This window comes from Falco biarmicus, chromosome 11 (assembly GCF_023638135.1).
Source record: "Falco biarmicus isolate bFalBia1 chromosome 11, bFalBia1.pri, whole genome shotgun sequence".
Classification (NCBI taxonomy): domain Eukaryota; kingdom Metazoa; phylum Chordata; class Aves; order Falconiformes; family Falconidae; genus Falco; species Falco biarmicus.
This window is the reverse complement of record NC_079298.1, coordinates 19,295,786-19,317,649: the sequence shown is the minus strand read 5'-3', so window position 1 is coordinate 19,317,649 and position 21,864 is coordinate 19,295,786. Positions and strand designations below refer to the sequence as shown.

The following is a 21,864-nucleotide window of genomic DNA, read 5'->3' as shown; positions in this document are numbered from 1 at the left end:
GGTTGAGATAACTATGTGAAGTTGGTCAAATTATTGATGTTTTTGTGATCAAATTTCTCTCTTCCCAAAGCTGGAGTCCTTAAGCGTTCATAGAATTATGGTATAATTTCTCTCTCTTCAAAAGTTTGGGCAGGGAAAATGGGGTTATTGTGGCTGCCTCAAACAACTGTATTTTGCATCATTTTGAAGGTGCTAAACTGGAGTCTCATGGAATTTTTTCCTTCTATAATTGGGAAGAAAATTCTTATAAGGTTTTTTAATGTGAGACCAAGTTTTCTTACTCCAAGGCAGAGATTTAACTTGGTGTTAGCCACTGAGCATCAGTAGCTTACCTCTCATCAGGTGAGAAAGAGGAGGACTGAGGCTTCTGCAAACTCCCTTTACTGTTGCCAGAAACTAATTTTGCAGAAGCAAGCCAAAACTGTATTTTAGTTACTGCAGAAGTAATATCTGGGAACACATATTTTTGGCTGCAGGACAGCACTGTGAAAACCTGCACAGCTCCAGGGCTGGAAGTGATGGTCAAGCAAGACTCTTCTAGGACTAACGAACTGCCGAATGAAGCATCTCCCACAGTTGCTGAGAAAAGGAAGGGAATGTCTTTGAAAAGGACTGGCCTAATGCAGAGTTCTCTGTGGCTTGGGAATGAAATGCTTCTCAGATGACTGCATTGGATCTTCCAGATGTGTGAGCAATTTTTAGTGCTGATGAGATTCTGCTAACAGGCTGAGAGAACTGTACGAGTATGGGCAGTTTCACTCCAAATGGGCTCCGCTTTTATTCTTTTAAAGAGAGTGGCTTGCAGGAAATACCTGCAGAAAGGTGTCCTGTAAGATGTCTCTAAGGGGTTTTTGACCTATCCTTCCAATGTGAAAGGACACTACGAAGCACTACCAAGAAGGTTAAGTAAGTGCCCTTGGGTGCTACAAGCTAGTGTTTTTTCACACAGGGCAACCACAGCTTTTGTTTTTCACTAAAACTGACTTCTGCTGCCTTTTACTGATGGAGACAGGGCAAATTTTATACAATGATAGAGAATCAGGATCCTTTAGGGAGAGCTTCTGCCATGGGAAGGAGGCTTTGGGGATTGCTGCTGGGGAAGCCCTGGTGCAGGGGACCCCACCAAGGCTGCTGAATGCCCGTGGCAGGAGGTGACAGCCACCGCTCTGGTGGGGGAACGCACATTAAACACACCCGCTGGGGCTTGCCTTGTGTCTCTCTCGGCACATATCGGTAGAGGTGGTAATTTGGTCCTAGAAATACAGACTCTTGGTCATATTTATGGGCTTCACCTACAAGGGGGTTTTCAGTTCAATGAGCATCCCAGAAAATACCTCAGGTCAAATACATCCTCCTGCCGGCAAGAGTGGGTGTCCACACTTCCTGCCTGGATGGAAAAATACTCCATCAACGATGGGATAAAGATTAACTAAAAATGAAAGTCACTGGGTTTTCCTTCTCTGTTTTTTCTTTCACCAATTGCTCTTCAGCTCCAGACCCCCTCTTTGAGATGGAAATTTACTGTGCTTCTCTCTTGGCAGTTTGGGTTATTTGGTAATTGGATTCTTCTCATTTGGTGAGCCGTTCCAACGGTTCCCACGTTGCACTCATTCTTGCTCTTGTATTTTCCATTCCCTTATTACTTTCCTAATAACAGCTTCTCAGGCTTCTCTCTTCCTTTCATATTTTCTTGTGTGTTTGGCTAGGTTTCTCCTCATTCCTGGTACGGCATACGATGTGCCATCACCAGAACAAGATGTCACAGCTCTTCAGCTGCTGGGTTGCTGTGGGGTTGCTCCTCCAGAAGGCTTTGCCTCAGTTGCCTGTGTCAGCTCTCTGAGAGCTTTTACTCTGCTTTATGGTGGGTCTCTGCTATAGCAGTGACTTTCTAAAATGGATGATACCTGGTCTTGTAAACAATTGCAAGTATCTTGGCCTCAGTGAGACACCTCTCTCAGTTGGAACCACTGGAGCCTTGTGGTCTGGAGCCTCTACTCTGTCTTGTGGTTCACTGAGGCTCTCTTCTGTTTCTTGCTCCAGGCTGGATATATTCCCTCGTTTGTTTTAACTAAGCATCTTAAGGAATTTCACTAGTCTATATGGTCATTTGTGGCTTGGCATTTTTGTTAGTCCTGACTCCGTCATGCCCTTTTTTTTGCTCTGTGTGCCAGGACTTCTTAAGTTTGGTCCCCTGTACCCACCGCATCTCTCCTTTCCTCTCTCAGCCCTTTCCCCTTACAGGTTTTTGTGTGTTGGTCTTGCAGGGCAGAAAATCCCTCTCCACTCTGAATTCTTCAGAATGTAAATTTATGTTGTCTCTTTAGTTTGCCAGTAGAAAATAAGAAAGGATAGGATTAACCTAAAGTGTCATCAACTGTGCTCTTTAAAGGCATTTCCAGGTTTTTGGCATATTCAGAACTGAATTCTTGTCACTAATTCTTTGTATCAGGACGTAACAGGCATAACTAGAGAGAAGGCAAATGCTGGTCATTACAATTTTTTTCACTTTCTACAAAGAATACACACACGTAATAGTTTCAGACCTGGAGTTCCGCTTTCTTCAATTTTAGCCGGTTGTCAAAGACACATTGTAATGCTTTCCATTTCTTGTATTTCTTAATCATATTTGATAGCTTGGTAACTTTATTTAACTGGAGCAATGTGTTAAACTTTTTTTGGCTGCCACAGAGAAAATTCGAAATAATTTTACTGAACTAGGTTCCAGCAGTTTTGGTACGTAGCCTAACACCATATATTGTGGTGTGCGGGGAAAATCAGTTCTCCAAAGGGAACTCAATAGCAGAGCAGATCTTCTGCCAAAAATTCCTAATTCTGGGACCATACCAGGAAACTTGTGTGGGTCCCATTCTGCTCCTACTCAAGTTAGAGGTAAAGCTCCTACTGACTGCAGTGGGATAAGTCTCCGGCTTCAACACTCAGTCCTCACATTTCACACATTTTCCTTCAAATTCTTATTAATTTTTTTTCTTTATGATTAGGCTCTGACAATAGACTAACCATTGCTCTCTCCTGTACATTTTCTGGAACGAGAATCACAGATAGGAACCATTTTCCTTGCCTCTCACGCTGTTTAAGAGCAGCTCCTGTTCTGTGCCCCAAAGCATGGCTGGAACTCAGCAGCTGTAATCTAGAGTGACAGATGAGCAAGTCAGATCATGAAAGGAGGAAAAAAACTGCTGGAAGAGGAGAAAACAAACAGAAGAAGAGCTTTTAATCATATCAGAAAGGCAAAAAATGGTATCTTGAAAGAATTAATTTTGTATTTCAGTAATCCCTGGGTTTACTTCGAGAGGTAAGAGAAATGAGGGATAGGTTGTGGTCAAGCAGGAGAAAGCAGACATGGAAAAATGGCATCTTGAGATATTTACCATAGGAAATGCATCTCCAGCATCATTGTGTTGCACTGAGTGCTAACACTTATGGACCTTCAATGTGTGTAAGTATATAGACTGCTGTATATAGTTCTGGAAATAAACACACGTAATCTGATAGCTTTAAACATAGTAGGCTTTGCTTATTAGGCTGTAAGAACACTTGGAAGAAGCAAGTGTAAGAATAAAACTGACACCGATTTTTGCTATGAAGCTTAGAAAAGATTTGGAGCTGATCTAAAACACAAGTTGGGCAACAAGTTGGGGACTGCTGGGCTATTTCCAACAGTGTCACACACTCAATGTCTGACATTGGGGAAGTAATTTCATTTCCTTGTGCTTTTTCATTTGCTTTCTTCATCTGCATTAGATGGTGCTAATTTCTTCTAGTTGGAGCTTCAGAGCATAACTCTGAGGGGTGTTAATACTGAAGGAAGACAACTAAGCTGGAGAGTAACATTAGTCACTTGTCCAAAAACAAAATGCAAGAGCTGCCAGGCAGAGACACGGGGAAGGGAACAAGGAGCATCCCCTGCACATTCCGAACCCGTTTGTGGTTATGTGATTCAGAGATGTGTGAGCTGTGTGCGGCAGGAAAATGGAAGGGCGCAGGCAACCCTTCCCCTGGCCCTTGCCTCCTCACGGCCTGCCCAGCCCCCTGAGAACAGCCAAGGACCCTGCCCAGACAGCACAGAGGCTGCGTTCAAACCACAGCAGGGGCTGTAACAAGGACCTAAGGAGCAAAGTGCCGAACAGGAGTAGTGGCCTACTTTGTGGACTTCATTTTGTAGTTTTGAATATAGAAAACTGAGCAACCAATGCTAATTTTCTAACTTTATACTGTTTTAAGTCACTGCATAATTAGGGTCAGCAAAGCTTTGTGTCCACCCTGCATGTGCAGCTGCAAGCATGTCAATTTGTGCCTTCCTCAGCGCAAACACTGCTGGCAAGGGAGATCTCAGCACGTAATGTCCCCAGCTCATCTTGCCGTGTGCTGCAGGTTGGCTCCTGTACTTGTCCATGTGAGCCGAAACAAGGGCAGGATTTATCCAGGGTCACTCAGGGCAGAACTCTTTCCATAATAGCCCTAATGCTTATGCTAAAGGTTAAGAAATCAATTATGCATCTACTGCATACAAGACATCTTATTTAAGGGATTGATAGTTTTCGTGGAATGGCATCAAACCATTCCAAACCCAATCTGTAATGTATACATTTTAGTTCATCTTAATGCCAAGAAACAAAACTAAATGAAATATAACACTGCAGTTATTGGAGGCCATTCAAGTGTGGTTTAAACCAGAAATACTGCCAAAGACTTTGTTGCAGCACTGTTCAACACCTCCCTGGGCAGGCACCATGTTCTCTTCAGTGAACAAATACATTTCCACGTTTTGCTGTCTCTTTGTTTAATGCAAGGGCATTAGGAAGGCAAAATGTCAGATTGTACCTTTGGGCTTTCAAAAAGTGACGTAAATAGGAAATCCCATGGTAGCTAGTGAGACTATATAGATTCTGAACAATTCAAGGTATTGAAAATTAATTTGAGTGTGAAATTAAACACTGAAACACTCTGGTGTGTTGCCTGAGAATAACTTTTCCCCCTATAACTCTTCTGCTGTGATCCCCAAGAAAATTCAATGGTCTAGGTTTGCCCTTGGTTCCCTCACAATTCCCACCCCCAGCTATCTGGATCACTCAGAAAAGTCCTTTCCAGCTGAGTGGAGCACCCTGAACAACGACAATATAAAATTCTTGTCTTGTACAACTTTTTTTTGTGCCTTATCACTTCTCTTGTTTTCTTCTGTTTGGGAATATGTTTGGTTTTATTTCGTGTCACCTTTCTCCTTCTTACCTACAACCTGAAGGTCTTGCTGCAGGTCTGATGTGAAATCTTCATTCTTGTAACACCCAGCGAGAGCCAAATACCACAGTCCTAACCGACATCACGTTTCTGCTTAGGTCAATGGAAGTTTTGCCCAAGTAAGGCCGCAGGATTCAACCACAGGTTTGCTGTACACCATGTACTGCAACGTCTGGTGGTGTTTAACTCTACCTGGTTTGTTTTGAGAGACTGTTTGCATAAAGATGTCTTATGGGATAAAGTTACAATAGACTGTTGCTGGGACAAGGTAAAAAAAATGGAAAATAAAGCTAAAAAGACCTTTGTCTCTAGGAGGAAGACAGCGGAGAGCGTCATGTTTCTTTTGGCGTTATAATGCTACCAAATTACATCTGCTCTTCAAACATCTTCTGGGGGGAGGATTGCTGGACCCCACTCCAATTATACCCGGGATGCAAAACCCCCAGCTCACTCCGCTTTTCCTCTTTATGCCGTTTCATCGTATCTCTCCCCCCGCCCCCCCACTGTAATTTAACGTGCAGCCTTCTGCAGAGCCTTCCAGCTGAAGCCCAGCGGGAACCGCAGGCTCTGTCGCCCCTCGGATGCGCTGACAGCCTCACCTGCCCGCGGCTTTCCCGCCCCAACGCGGGCAGCGGCGCTGCCGGGCGCACCTGGGCCGCCCGCTCCGCTCCGCTCCCCGGCCCCGCCGCTGCCGGGGCGGGCGGACGGCGGATGGTGCCCGGTTCGGCTCGGCCCGGCCCTGCACGCCCCGGGGCCGCCGGCGGGTCCGGCGCCCGCGGGGACCCGCGCGGGACAGCACGCGCGGCCGGGCCGGCCCGCCCCGGGGGCCGTGTCTGCTGATGTAATCGCCAGGCAGCCGGCGCTGAAATTCAACACCGGGCGGGCGGGCGGGCCGCCGGTGCCGGGGCAGGCGGCTGCAGCGCCGCTCCGCCGCCGCACGCCGCGGGCAGCCGCGGGGCTCCCCCGCCACCCAGCCCCCGGCGCCCCCCGCCCCCTCCCCCCTCCGCCCCCGCCGTGCCCGCCCCCGCGGGCCGTACGCGGGCCGCCCTCGGGCTTGCGCGGAGCTCGGCGGAGACCTCGGGGCCGGCGGGGTTTCATGGACAGGACCTGACCCAGCGGCGGCGCGGCGCTCGGCTCCGGCTTTCCCTCGGATCCCCGCTGCCCGGGCAAATGCATACAAATGCATTTGGGAGCCGAGAGGACAAGGCGAGGACGCATCTCTCCCGCGGAACAAACGTAAGCGGGAGCCGGGGAGGCGTGACGGCGGGCCCCGCTGCCCCGGCCGCCGGCGACGGGGCGCACCGCACCGCCACCCCGCCGCGGGGCCGGGCAGGGGCCGCGGGCTGCGGCTCAGTTCCCCTCCTGGGGGCAGCGGACGGCGGCCCCGGCGGGCTGTCCGTACACCCCTACCCTCCGAGCTCCAGCCGTAGCCCCGCGAGGTGCCAGGTGCCCCCGGGGGAGCGGCGGGGGCTGCGGGGTGCCGGCTCTCCGCACGGAGCCCGCCTGTGCCGCCGGCGGTGCCGCGCTCTCCCTTGTCTCTCCCTCTTGCTTGCCGGGATGCTCCCGGTCCCGTCCAGCGCCCCCGTGTCACGGTGTCGCGGAGCGCGGAGCGGGGCAGGCGGCCCCGGGGGCCAGCGCAGCCCTGCACCCGGGCGGCAGCGGGGCCCTGGGGCCCGGGGTGCCGCTGCGCCGCCAGGAACACGGCTGCGTGATCTCCTTTCTGGTACCCAGCTGTTGAAACACAGCGAGCGGACAAAATCTGCAGAATTCACGTTCAAGAGCCGAGTCTGCTCTTCTGTTAACAGGGACGATCAGCTGAGGTGCCCCGTATTTCCATGCTCTGCAATAGGCAGAGGTACTTCTAATGCTTCGTCAATTGCGATGCAAAGGTAGAGCTCGGCTCTCCTCTGTAGTTTGCCTGAAAGCAGCCTAGGCAAGATGATTGTGAACTTTTGATAGTTGTAATGATATTATAGAGGTTACTGGTATGCGTCTCGTTTTGTAAAGTGTTTATTTTATTCTGGCTGTGGTTTAAGTTTACCGAGAGCTCCGAGTGGGACAGAGAGAAGGATTGTTGTAGCGAGGATTATGCTGCTAGAGCGTGCCTAGTGTGTAATCTGGGTGCGCTTGAACACTTGTGAGCAGTTATGTGGCTGCCTGAAGGTGGCCTTCCCAGGAGATCTGTGTGTTTAATGGCTGTGGCTGTGGGACCTCAGGAATTGTCTTGACTGTAATTTAAAAAAGGGGTTTATTTGATATCTGTAAAAGGATATTGCTGATAGAGAAACATACATTGAATCACGGTAAAATAGAACAGTAGCAGAGATGCAGTTTACCTGAGTTCAAAATCAGAGATAGCTTCAGCATGTGTAACGATATGCTTCTATCTTGTTTACCTAATTTACTTGACTATAGAGAAAGCAACCTGGTTGCTTGCCTGCGTTAAGAAATCGGAATTCTTTGTGAAGGGGTCAGGTTTCCTTAGCATATATCAAATCAGTCAATTCCTTGCAACCTAGACCACCTTTTTGTGGAAATGCCATTAGGTCAGACCTGCTGTCTGTATAGGGCTGTCTCTGCAGGTTAAATAAATAAAATGCCCACAGCTGCATGACTCCTAAATCTCTTGCCACATTTGTTGACTGAATACTTGATTTTAAAACATAACCAGCCTTGTGTTACCCTTGTTTCTTGAGAGTGCCAAGTTGTAGAATGTTTGAAGAGCCATCTACAAAACATACAGAAAGAAGCCCTGAAAGAAGAGTCTTTCATGGGGGCGGGAATTTGAGCTGTATGCTTTTACCTTAATATAGACAAGAACAGTGTACCCTATCTAGACAAGAAAACTAGCGTAAGAAATCAGGGATGTACTCATAAAATGGTTATAAAATCACATTTTTTCATCATTTTTTCTCCTTTTAGAAATACTGACAGAGTTGACTGTTCTTCTGGATGTGGTAATTTCTCATCTTAAGCCAAATGCTGCCCAGAGAGTGTTCAGGCCACCAGGCAGGGAGCCTCCTTTCTCTGAACCACAGTGCTGTTGAGGGTTCTTTTTAGGCCATGCTGCCTCAAAAGGAAAGAAAATATGTCTTTTCATTCTCTAACTCTCACCTTGTCTTGTGTCTCTCCCTTTCCCTCTTCTTTCAAACTGTGAACTTGCAGCAAAGGATTTGGGAGCTTTCCCCTTGCTGGTTAGGCGCACAGTGGCATCTGTGCCCATAGGGTGTGCAGCTGTCACCCAGGAGAGGCTTTGGAGGCTGTTGTGTCCTTTCAGAAAGCCATGTTGATAGTAGGTCTCTTAAAAATTGGCAAGCAGCCCTGGACCTGCTGGCTAATCTCATGATAGAAGCAAAGGAAGATAGCTTTATTTTCAGATCTTTAAGGTTTTTAACAGCCTGGGGTCTTTGAGAGGCCCAGGGCATCTCTGTCCACAAGGTGCTATCGCCTTTCCCAAAGCACTCCTCAGGCCCGATGGATGCAAATTGGGCCATTTTCCCCAGTGGTCCTTGGAGGAGATCCAATGAGCCAGTGCACGGGGGGCAGGTGCTGGTGGTTAAACCATCCTCACTGATGATGAGCACAGGGTTGAATGCATCTGTGTCAGTGACACTGGCAACAGATTTTCGTGCCTTCTCTAGCAGCCAGGTAGTGGTATTTTTCCTTTAAGCTTGAGGTTTAGGAAAGTAGCTTGGAATGAAGAGGCTACTGCCATGCACTGACCAAACCCAAGCTCTGTACACTGCTGAATAGCCTTCAGAGGATGGAATTCTTCATTGTTGCTTGCCACAACTTGCTTTGAAGCTTATCAGTCTCCTCATCAATCTGTCACCACTAATGGGAAAAAATAAACACAGATAGTCACTGTCCAGTCATAGGAAGAGGCAAACAGCCACAAGATGTCAAAGATTATCAGACAGATAAGCTGTATTTTAAGTGGTGGAATAGCTAGTGCTTTCCTCCAAACAAATATATAGCTGCCCCCAGCTTGTGCTTGCCTGTAAAATAGGAGAGAGGATGAAGAGGTAGGAAGAGGAGAGGAAACTCAAGAGATACCTAGGTTCTAGGACAGGACATAGCCAAGGAGTTTGTTACAGCTTCATATGTGATGTTAAGTGGGGAAAAGCAGCCAGCATTCAAGTCAGCTGCCATCTTCCTTGCCACATGCTTTTGCATTTTTCTGTTGTTGTGTCCCAACAGGGCAAGTCTCCCCAAGAGCTAGGGGCCAGCTAAGGTGTGCTGTCCAGGGTTTCTGCATGCTGCTTGCTTTGTTCCTTGCAGCTACAGCAGATGATGGATCAGGCCATGTATGGATTACACAGCAGGGAGCCTGGTGGCTTAGTGGCAGTGCTGGTGGGAGAATGGAGACTGAGAACTGGCCGCTCTGCAGCTTAGAAGTTTTTGACCAGGAAAGGGGGTGTGTGTGTGTGTGTCTGTGAATGGATTCTCTCAGAAACACAGAATTTATGTATTTTTTTTTTAATCTTTGGCCATGGAGGGCTTCCCTCATGGAAGTACAACTTCACTTTAGGTTGCACATGGTTTCATTTACAAAAAGTTTTACTTGTAAAAAAAGGTAGAAGGAAGACTAACTTTTCCCACACATTAGAGAACCTCTAGCCCTATGGTTGTCTCTGGTCACTGTTTTTTCTCTTAGCTGATCACTCATCTGTTCTTGACATTAGCTAGAGTGCACTGTGTAAGCCAGACATTTGTCTTTACCTCTTACTAAATGTTTCTGTATATCCAGTTACATCTGTGTAATTTAGAGCCCTGGGAGCATTTTGGAATTTCTTGCCTTCCTACATTTGCTGGGAGGTGATGGAGGCAGATACCTGACACACAGCTTGTCCCTGGCTGACACTGTGGAAGAGGCTGTTGTAATGCTGAGAGGGGTCATGTTTGCATTTTGGGCTCTGAGGTTCTTTGAGCATCCTGACTTTGGAGTTAACTGAAATGTCTTATGCTGGTTTTAATTGTGAATCCATTTTGCACCCATGTTAATAACCCAAGTTAAATAAATAAAGAGTTGTCCCGAGTTTTAGCTGATACAGTGCAATGTGTGCACTTTCCTCCTAACACAGCAATCTCCTGTCACTGAGCTTCTCATTAGATGATGCACTGTGTGACGCAGAAACTACGAACTTGAATTCTAGCCTTCAGAGTTGAAAAAAACAAAGTGAGCATCCCTTATCTGACTTGCTGTTTGGACAGCAGTCAATATTGGGTCTTTTGCAGGAGTGGCAGAACTACTCCAGCAGACATTTCATGGCTGTAGCAGGAGAAAGCCTGAAAAGAGGAATAGCTAGGGACTGGACTGGTTAATTAAACATGCCCTTACAAGCGCACTGGGATCTGAGGAGTAGTTTCCACCCTGCTCCCCTTCTGCGATTAGGACTGGAGCAATGATGCATATTTTTTAATATCCTGTACATTCTGTGCAATTTCTTGTAAAAAAACCCATGGTGTATCTGCAGTTTTGCAGTGGCAATACCAATGGTGAAATATTCCCATTATCATGCCTTACTGTTCTTTAAATTATTAATTTGTTCTGATTGCCAAAACTTAAGCTTTCACAATATGCAAATACATATGTAGGTGCATAACCAATGGACCCGATTTTGTCCAAGATCCAGCCCACTTATTTGCTTTGAAAACTTTGAGCAGATATTTTGAAGAATGGATGCTCTTTAAGATATATCATTGCAAGAAAAACAGGTTTAGTCTAATTTTATAAAGCTTCTCTTCCCTGCCCCCATAATTTGAAATCCTGTTTAAATAAGTGTTTTGCCTGAAAATCAGTGTGTCAATTTATGCATGATGTCCAGGCTGCTGGTCAGGTGAAAAGGAGAGCAGGCAGGTTTGGCAGCCGGAGAGTGGGTGGTGGTGGACGGTGCACTTTTTAAGTTGTTGTTTGAACAAACACACCTGTAAGGAATGGGAATTGGTTGGGTCTATAATGTTCTCTTTCTCCTCCCAGCATTTGCCAGGGATGATTATTTTTTTTTTTCCCCTCAAGGCAGGAACCGGGGAAGGCTCAGCCATTGGGCTTTGGTTGGCAAGTGTCTGTCAAGGGCTGGGCTTGGAGAGGGGGCAGTTGAGAGCTACCTGCTGTCTGGGTCAGGCTGGGCTGGGGAGGGGGCCCACGAGAAGCAGTAGCACCAGTTGTGAAGTACCCCCTTCCCCTAAGGGGAGCATGGCTTGAAAACTGGGGTGAAGCCCCACAGTAAAACTGCCTAAGTGGAGGCAGGTAAGTAATCAACCCATCCTCTGCTAGATCAGTGAATTTTGACTTTGTTCTTTTTGTTCTTTCTTTGTTTCACTGAGCAAATTGATAAAACCAGATTTTTGCTCTGTGATTTTCATACACTTGGATGTTTCTAGAATGTCTGAATTGCAAAACCTTGAATGGAACATTAAGATTTTTTCACTAAGTACTGTGCTCTCTCTGTGTACATACATATATGTAAATATTTAAATTGTAGTATGATTTCTTGTCACTGTAGCATTACTAATACTTGGTTTATGCATACGTTATCCTATGAGCTGAAGGCAACCTGGCAGTGAACACTGAGGTTAAGGCACTTGTCTATCATGGCTGTTTGAACCATATGTTCCTGTATAAAGTGGTAGAGTTTTCTTCCTGCAGGTTTTGGTTTTTTTTTTGCTGTGCAAATCTGACTAATTAGCTGTCAAAGCTACATCACATGAAATGACAGGTGTTCAATTGCAACTGTGTTACTTTCAAATACTGTTTATTCCAGATACTCAAGCACTCTCTGGCATGGTCCAGCAAACACTTTTAGTCAATGCAGCGTTTAATATTATGAAAAAACAATGAGGTTACATACATTAAGGAGCAAGAGGGTTGAGCTGAGGCTCAAGTGTGAGTGGAGTAGTTAGTATCAGAACTATGTTTCTGATATTTTAGAAATATTTCTTCTTAGAACCAATTAGATAGAGGTTACTATAATTGTTACATAGATCTGTTTCTGTGTCTGGATATCTAATGCTAACAGAAAGCGTAGTTCTCATTTAACAGAAGATTCAGTCACTGATAAGAGTGTGATTAGATGCTAATATGAGAATTGAGTAAAAACTAGCAGTCTGTTTTTAACTATGGTAAAAATGTGTTCTTTGCCCAACATCTAACACTTTTCACTTAAAGCAAATTTTGAGCACATAATCTGTGACAACCTTGTATATGTTCATCACAACTGATGAGCCTATGGTACCTATCAGTATTGCATTCTTCTAAGTGAGCATGAAGTTTCAAGTCAAAATGTGATGGAATGGGATTTTTTTTTTACTTTGTGAAGAGCATGTATTATAAAATTTTGTCATATTACAAAACAGGAACAAAAGTGTGACACAACATTTGCAGTTATGATAAAGTGTTGTGATTCAGTGACAAGACTGATAGCAAGTCAAAAGTATCCAATGATCTCTACAGGCATTAAATTGTCATTTATTTTATAGTTTCTTTACAGTAATTTTTTTTTTTCTTTCCAGGAAGAAATTTACTACATAGTAGCCTTCATATTTGAAGACTGCTGCAAGAAAATATAAACCAGATGCAGTTACTTTATTAATAAAAGCCAGTGTAAAATATATGTACTCTATATGAGGGTGTACATAATCCTTGATCTTTGTGTAAAACGCCTTCTCAGCATCAGTGGAAAGTTGTACAATGTGATGGCTTTGATCCAAGACTTGCTGAAGTCAATGGTATTATGCCATTGACTTTCAATGTTGAATCAAGATTCTAATTCCTTGGAGTTCTGAAACTGTAGATGTTTTCTCATGTGTTCTTGTTTTTCTTTCCTTTTTAGGAAAACTCTCCTTTTTATTGCAGTATGTATAGCTGTGGGTGTTGCGCAAGTACCCAAACAAGGTGAGAAGAACACTTGTGTAATCTGTTACTAGAAGAAAAGCATAAATGACTGTTGTTACTAGTGACCTGAGGTTCAGCTCCTTAATGGTGACTTAAAAGAAAATACCAGCTACAGCATAATGAGAGCAAAAGTTTAAAGCAACCGGTTTGGAAAAGATGACCTTTTGAAAATTACTCAGATTTTCTGTCTATGAAATTACTTACATATTTAAGCAAGCTTTCCATAAAAGAGAAGCCTTGTACAGTGAAAAGGCTTTGATTGTGTCACTGCAAGTGGGTGTCCTTGGGGGTGGCAAGCTATGACTGAGTTACCTTTGCACTTAGGGCTGTGCAAGCAAACCACTGTATATAATAAAGGCTTAGTCTAGGCTGGCACCATTAAAGCAAAAAATGAAATTGTGTATTCATTTGGGTTTGCATTCAGATGCAGATGTTAGTGAGGAAATAGGGTTGTCTTGTTTTTAGTTTCTTTTTTAATCTGCCAGCTGTTATAACTGCACCAGATGTGCAGCTTGCACTAAAGAGCACTGTGGGAATATTAGTGTCCTGAAGTGGTGGAGAAACATGCCATTTTAGTAATTTTTTTATCTGCCAGGAGGGTGGCAGCATCAGTTCTCTGCCACGTTCCTTCATTGTACAGGTGAAACAAGAAACAGGTCATCCTTGGTTGGTAAGTGTGTTAACTGCAAATACTCAGCTGAATACAAACAGCTGGGTTGCGTGGTTAAGAGAAGACTCATTCCTGATAACATTTTGCTGGAGCCCTGTGGGATATCTCGGCAGCCTCCCACTGTTATTCTCACCAATGATGTTTTCCTTCTCATCATTCTGTGCGACTGGCAAAGCTTGGTTGGGTTTTGGTGTTTTGTTTTTTTTTTCTTCCAGTTGCAGGTTGCTTTCCCCCCCCCCCTCTTCTCTTTGTAGTTCTGCCTTCCATTAGTTGCTTGTTGTTTGCCTGGTAAAGGCTGGTTGGTTTTTCACATTCAGCTCAATGGGGGACATATGCTTTTGTGGTGGTGGGACTTCCCCGGATTTTTCTAACAGCTGAGCCAAGTTCTAACTGGAGGAGGAGCAGCACCCATAGATGTGTGTGGCCTGCCCTGCTCCAGGCCTGCGGGGGTGGAAAGGGAAGAGGCTGCTTCAGGGAGGCCGTTTGCACTTTTCCAGTGTAGCAGGAGCAGGTGAGGGATGCCAGAGGCAGGTGTGCAATGATGGTTTGAGTTGTCTTCACCTCTCCAGCCCACCCTCCTCCTTTGCAAGGAAATAAACAATTTCACCTGCTTCTCATGTGTCTCTGCCTGAGAATTGCTTTTCCAATGAAACCTCAGGCGAGGACTGTGAAGGCTGCAGGGCTGGGGGGTGGCAGCATTACGGGGCGGTGGGTACAGTCTGAGGCTTATTTGCCTCTTGGTCAAGAGTATGTCCATACACAGAGCTTAGCAGAAATGGGGTAAAGCCTCCAGTCTTGACATGCATATATTTGATTATTTTTTATTTTGTCACCAGCAGACAAAAGAGTTTTCCTACTCTTTTTTTTTCTTTTTTAAAAAAAAATTACTCCACAGCATTTCTAGATAGCCATGTGAGAAACCTTACTGAACAGAAACTCCCCTGCACCCCCTGTGCACAGATTTCCATACCTAACTGCATTGTGGTTTAAGTGTTTGCTTGGGATCAAAACAGCACATTGAACCTTGGTGCAACTCCCTGCCAGTGGGTGAATCTGTTCCCTCATGCACTTTATTTGCACAGTGTGTAAACGAAGTTGCAAAAAGCGATTTGGAGAACAGCAGATTGAGGAAACCTCAAAAAAAGAGCAGCTCAAGTAAATCCTTCAATCTCAGTATATAACCTACAGAGCTAGCACTATTCCATTTGCAGTGCTTAGCGTTTGTCAGGAACAGGGTTGTCTGCCCGTTAGGAATATGTTAATACTTTTTTTTTTTTCAAAATACAACTTCCAATAAAGTTTTAATAACAACTTCAGTATTCTGCCAAATATGAAGATGCTAGCTAGAATAATTAAAATTATTTCTTTCCTGAGCTGATGGGACAGCCTGTGCATGCTTTGCCTGAGAAGCTATGCCTTGTTTGTTTTGGTAGGCCGCTATAAATTGTGTTCAGTGAAATACATGTCAAGATACAGCCTCAGCCTTTTAGGAGTAGTACTCTGAGTGTGGCTCAAGGACACACAGACTCGGTGTGTCTGGTTGGCTTTCTTATTCCAGTCACTTGGCCTGGTGTCTTAACAGGCAAGTATCTTAATTTACCCATCTACAGATGCAGCATCCCCTGGGAAATGAGCAACCTAATAAGCAATTACTCTGAGTTCTGGTGGAGCTGACTGATGAATTACACTTGTCTTTCCCTTACCCATACTGGTAAAGGGAAAATGAGCGATGTGTATACTAAGATTGCTGAAATGGGGAGAGCACCCCAAATATCCTGCCTTCAGAGTAGTCATAAGTATGGAGGAATGTGGAAAATGAACAGGAGAGACTGAACAGGAGTGTGGGATGGTCAAATAGCCAAATCTCCTCATCCTCCCTCAGTTCCTTTTTGGGGTTTCTTTGTGCCACAAGAGGGTCAGATTTTTTGCCAAAGCCCACATTAGGTTTTCCCTCTCCTCATGATGCAGTGATGTTGTGAATTTTTCAAGTCCTCCTAGAAGGTGGAAGGAAAGTACTTGATACCAAAAACCCCAAACAACTTTTCCTTCAAGAAGAGGAGCTGTTACAATTTGGGGGACTAATGGGTTGACTGAACAGTAAGTGAAGACAGATGTTGTGCAGACATGGGTAAACAAAGAAAACTGACTACTGATAGGTAAAAAAAATTAGTGGTTGTCATGCTGGGAAGAAGAGTTGAGCGAGTTGCCTGTTCCCAAAACCCTGTGTACTGCCAAGAGCTTCTGAAAGCCTTCAAATAAAATAAAAATACATGTTGGACCTGAAATGAAACAACCGGCCAAAAATGTTTGGAACAGCCTTTTGGCTTGATGGTGGGTTAACAGGCGGCAAGTCAGCAAGGAATAATTAGTTGATAGTTAATCTTTTGCTGTCATTTTTTACACAGCATTTATTTGTGTTTAGCTTTCTCAGGACCTGTCATTGTTCACAGAAATCTGTTTGCAGGATGTGGAGAATGTATCTTAGTTCTCATCATGCTCTCAGCTGACTTTCCTTTTTTTAATAACTTCTAAACAGTGTCCTGTTTTCAAATCAGAACTGCCAAAATTTTGGCAATTTTGCTCGTAGTTTGAGATTTAGTAGCAATGCTTTTGAATGTAACTTTTAAATTTACTGTTTTAAGGCAATTTAAGCTTTTTGGTTTATACTTCAATTTATAATGCTTTTGACAGATCATGTGTAGTTATTTTTAGATACGAATATATAATTATAAATATTTTAAAATACCAGTACTTGCCAAATATTTCAGGTTAGGATGTGATATTTAGGCAGTGTTAGCTATGCTTTGTGCAGTCAGCTGGTCCAGTCAGGCCACAGAAGATGCTGGAGCAGTATCTCCAGCCTTGGGGTATTATTAGCTTGTGTAACACCTCTGCATTGCCCAGAGCCCAGGATCTGTGTTTCTTCCTAGCTTTCACAAGGGCAATACAAGCAGAGCTTTCTTCTCCCTAACTACATGCAGACCATGCAGGACCGGGGTCCTGGGAAAGTGTAGTGGTTCATTAGCAGATGTATTGTGCTTCGAAGCTCTACTATAACCTGACCTCTGTTATCAGTTTGATGGATATAAATACAGCCATAGTAAATTAATTGCTCTGAGGCAAAACATCTTGAGAAATTGGCGTACACATGACTTTCTGCAAAGATATGCTTTCTCCATACCTCTGTCTGTGGTGGCTACCTGCCAGGATAATCTTGGCAGGTCCATGAATCTCAAACATGACTAGAAACACTACAAGGTGTGTAATTAATTTTCAAGATGTACAGTGCATTCAGGTTGATGCTTTTGGTTCCAATTTATAAACCACTCTCAAGGAAATCTCAGGCTCTTTTCATAACTTACCACTGAAACTAAGCCAACATCTGTCTATTCTTAAAGTTTGCTATGAATACGTTCAGTAAACAGAGAAAGGGAAGACTGGGAAAGGAAACCTGTTTTCCACTAAGAGTGAACATCCATTTGTTTCAGTTGCTCTTTTCTCTTAATATAGCAGAGAATTCTTAATTTTTCGTGGTTACTCCAAATTTTTTTTAGGCCATTTAATAGCTTTATTTACTTAACGTAAGCACAACGTGCATAGTAAAAGTACCCTCAGCTAAATGCTATGGGAAGTGCCAGTCTCTTCCCAGTCAGGCTTATTAGATCAGTGTAACTGTTAGACACTACTAGTAACTTTTAATATAGGCAGTTCACTGAAGTTTAAGTCTAGCTAGTTGTTCCAGTTAGGGCGGGGGGGAAAGATGATATCTTCTGTGCAATGCTATTTATGAAGACTACGATGTTCTGTTTCCCCTTGCATAGAAAATCAGAAAACTTATGTCAGAGGGATCTTGAACTCATCTGGGCCTACCTCCTGCTGAGATCAAGGTCAATGTTGAAGTTAGTTCAGGTTGCTGGGTCCTGTCCAGTTGGGCTTTGAAAGTTTCCAAGAATGGAGCTTATGCAATGTCGTTGCCCCCCGGTCCAGCACTTAAGTACTTTTGTGGTGAGAATGCTTTTTCTTTGTACAGAGCTGCAATTTCTTGTGTTGCAGCTCGTGCCTGTTACTTCTCAGCTTTTCTCTGTTTTCCCTATAACCCCAATTTAAATAATGGCCAACTGTAATTAGTTTTCCCAAACCTTGCCCATTTCCAGGCCAAACATGTGTCTCCTTCAGCCTTTTCTCATGTCGTGTGTTTTACCCCCCAACTTTCTTGTTGTGTATTTCCATGACTGTGTGTTATCTCAGTCTCTGCAGTGTTTCTGTAGCACCTTTCACAAACACTCAGACAAATTTTGCCAATTAATGTTATAAGTCCTGTCTTATTTTGTGACACTACAGGAAAACTGCTGGGGACGTGTGGTTTAGCTCCTAGTAAAGCCTTGTAGTGTTTCTGTTTCAGCTGTATCGTAAGGTATCTAACAGTGTCTTTATATTCTTCCTGAAGGAAGAAGGTGTTTATGCCCACCAACCTACATGCCTGAATCTGATTTAGGCAATACCAAATTAATCTGGTCATCTTTGACCTTTAGGAGGAACATGGCTTTAATTTCTTACCCCAGGTCAGATATGATGCCAGTTTTTCAGGAGGCTAGATAATTTTATTTCTACCCGTTACTTGAACCTACCCATTTAGCTAGGTGAAAGATGGAGATACTGTAAGGTCCAGGCTAAGGAAAGGGTTAAAGCACAAAGCTCACATATAAGACACTAGAGAATCCACCAGTAAAAACACCACTGCCCATTCCACCCTGTAGCAAGGTCCTACAGAGTCCTGTGAAGTCCTATCCGGACTTCTGTATGCCAAAGCCAAATCTGTAGGACATAAATTGGTAGGACAGCTGGTTTCTCTGTCGTCTTAATGTCCACTGCTGTCTCCGGCTCTGGAGTGCACTTTCACTATCTTGCATGGGTAGCTGCAGCCCTGTGTTCTCTGCAAGGACAGATGAGCCAGAAGATGGGAGCACTGCCCCTTGGGTCTTGACATTTGTCCTCTTTCCTTGCTCCTCACCACTTCTGTGGAGTTCACTTCATCCTTGACCCTTACAAGTAAATTATGTGGAGGGAAAGGAGGCAGTGGCATGCTCTGTTGCATCTCCCCTTGGAAAGATCTTTTGTTTTCTTTTAGTCTGACTAACTTTGGCACAGATACATACAATCAAGGGTGATCGCACTGGGAAAACAATTCCCTCTGAAGCCAGCTCTGCAATGGTACAGGGCCACGCCTGCTGGGAGGAGAGCAACAATTCTTCCCAGGTACCAGTTGAATTGCCTCTGCAGCACGTAGTAGTAGCTCCCCAGCCTCAGCAAAGCTTAACTTTGTATTTTGCTTTGAGCCAGTGACTATCTTTTGGTGCTCTGCTGAGGTGTTACTGTGTTATAAATAGCTTGTCCATTCTTAAAAACAAAGCAACCTTCCTCTCAAATGTTTTCATTTAACTTCTCAGATAAAGAGGAAAAGCACAGTTTTATTGCAGAAGGTTTTTACATGAGAAAAAATAATTAAAATATTATCCACTCAGTAGGCAGTATTAGCCAAATAAATAAGGAACTAACAAAGTGTGTTCATTGACTATTGTGAAAAGGTTGAAGACAGAAAATGGGGATTTTTTGTTTCATAAATGAATTAATATACAATGGGCATTACGTAGGCCTTTCTGTGTGTTTTTCTTTTTTTTTTTTTAAGATGGAAAATTTTTCTGGCTTTGTTTGCTTGATTTATGTGAAAGATGGTGTGCCTTACGCTAGGGATTTGTTGACCTTGCTGTGTGCAGCATATATGCTCTGGGAAGTACAGGATTGTTAAGATGATGTGTGTACATTAGTTTATATGGGTCTGAATTTATAAGCTTGTAAATGAAATCAACAGTATGCCTTTATTTCTTTTTACAGCAATAGATGTTCTTCATCAACTAGGCCTTGTGAAAGATGTTCAACAGCCCTCAGAGACAACGGTGCCCTCAACATCATCTCTGTTACCTCAGGGTGTTCGTCTAACCATATCAGGAGTTGTACTAACTAGTGATGCATATATTGAGTCCCCCGTCATTCAAGTCATACCATCAAATCTAGGGCATCAGTTCACCATATTGGTTGGGTTGTACTCTTACAGAGTGAATAATGCTTTCCTTTTCAGTATTAGGAACAAAAGTAGACTGCAGTTTGGTGTCCAGCTGCTACCAAGAAAGGTAGTGGTGTACACTGGAGGGAAGCAGTCTGTATACTTTGATTATAGTGTTCATAATGAACAATGGCATTTGTTTGCCATTGACATTAGAGACAAGACTGTCTCGATACTTGTGGAGTGTGGAAAGAAGTACTATAGCAGGGAAGTAATTTCTGCAGCGGAGACATTTGATTTGGATGGTTTATTTACCCTGGGAAGGATGAACTCTCACTCTGTCAGCTTTGAAGGAGTTATATGTCAGCTAGATATTATTCCCTCTGCGGAAGCCTCTGCAAACTATTGTAAATATGTGAAACAGCAGTGTCGCCAGGCTGAAACGTATCGATCTGTGCTAGGAGCTCCACATGTGTCAGATGAGTTGGATATTTTTTCGAAGATGATGATTGATGAGAAAAACCAGTCAGAAGATATATCGGCTTATAGAAGTAAAGAAGCATCAAACATTCCCGTTACCAGTGTTTCTCAGATTCATTTTCTACCAGAATACTTCGAGTCAAGAAACATCTCTGCATCAGAGTTTGCAGAAGCCAAACCTCCGTTGCTGGAAGCTTGGCCTGAAATGGAACTCCAGGAAAACATCAATCTGCCTTTTCGTCAGCAAGAGACAAGCAAAAAAAGAAACATCACTAATTCCCCCACAGGATCGTATCCAAATACTTTAGATGATACCCCAGAAGATGCAGACAGGCAAAGTGAGCTTTCTCTGATCTCCCCTGTAAAACAGAGTAAAACTAAAAGCAAGGGAATGGACAAAGCAAAACAGCATTTAGGTGAACCAAGCAAAATGCAGCAATTCTTCAACACAACCCTGTACCGTTTGCCTGCTGACCTCTCTCTGGATAATCAGCTCAGTCCGGGGCAGGAAGGGGCATTTCATGATGCTGATGAGACTTATCACAAGGAAAACAGTTATGAAATTGGTATTGATAATTATGCTTATGACTATGAAGATCTTGACAAAATACTTGAAATGGAAAGTGTCAGAGGTCCAAAGGGGGAAACTGGACCTCCTGTAAGTTATCTTTACTACTCTTTTTACTATAATACAGCAACATACATTTAACAGAGGCTTTGAAACAAACCTCGCAAAGCATGCCAAAGCTGTGACTGCAACTTCTCCTGGCTGTACTGTACAAATGTTTGTCTGCTTTAAGTATGTCTCTTTCCCGCATGTAATTTTGGTGTAAATGTTGTATATTTTTGTTTACTGGAAGAATACAGACATTCACATTCTGGTGAGGTGGTAGGCAACCCAGACTTTTTTAAAATTTGAAATGCAGACAGATGTTTGTAACTGTTAATTATGGAGACTGTTCACTTAATAAAATTACAGGATACATTCATACAGTACACATGTAGACACCGATTCATGAAAAGAACAACCAGGCTGTTTGGGAGACTGACATAGTTTTCTCAGTTGAGCAATGCTCAGAATTCATAGCTGTAGAAAGAGTCCAACTGCAGAATCTAGACTGATAAAACAACTCGTAACCCAAGGTTATGGGGTCATGCAAACCTGTATGTAAAATTAATTTTAGAACAGTCTTACAAGATTTTGTGATGTTTTTTCAGTTTACAGGGTAAGTAATCCCTGAAACAATTACAAATACACAGTAGAGCTTTTAATAGAAACCTGTTTGTCCTTTGTTATTGTGTGCACAAGGCTCATAAATGTTTTAATACATTACAATGGAATCAATATGTATAAAGCTACAGACAAAAAGAAAAGCAGTTCCTGCTTAGCCTGGGAAATACGATAGTTAGTGCTTGTTTGAGTTTTTGGTTAAGATGTTTAAATTAGTGTGGAGTAGATAATTCCACTTGCTCTTCTTTATTTTTGTGCGTGTGCATTTGTGT

The 21,864-nt window shown here is 43.7% G+C and overlaps 1 protein-coding gene across 2 annotated transcripts in view; it reads left to right on the top strand.

Moving 5' to 3' along the window:
- The first annotated feature begins 6,239 nt into the window (after positions 1–6,239).
- COL24A1 (collagen type XXIV alpha 1 chain) overlaps positions 6,240–21,864 on the top strand; it is a 147,549-nt gene continuing 131,924 nt past the window's right edge. For both annotated transcript variants that reach the window (XM_056356293.1, XM_056356292.1), the window contains exons 1-3: positions 6,240–6,492; positions 13,089–13,150; positions 19,713–21,019. In XM_056356293.1, the coding sequence (XP_056212268.1) occupies positions 6,437–6,492; positions 13,089–13,150; positions 19,713–21,019 (1,425 nt within the window). In that variant the 5' untranslated portion in view covers positions 6,240–6,436. The remainder of the gene's footprint in view (positions 6,493–13,088; positions 13,151–19,712; positions 21,020–21,864) is intronic.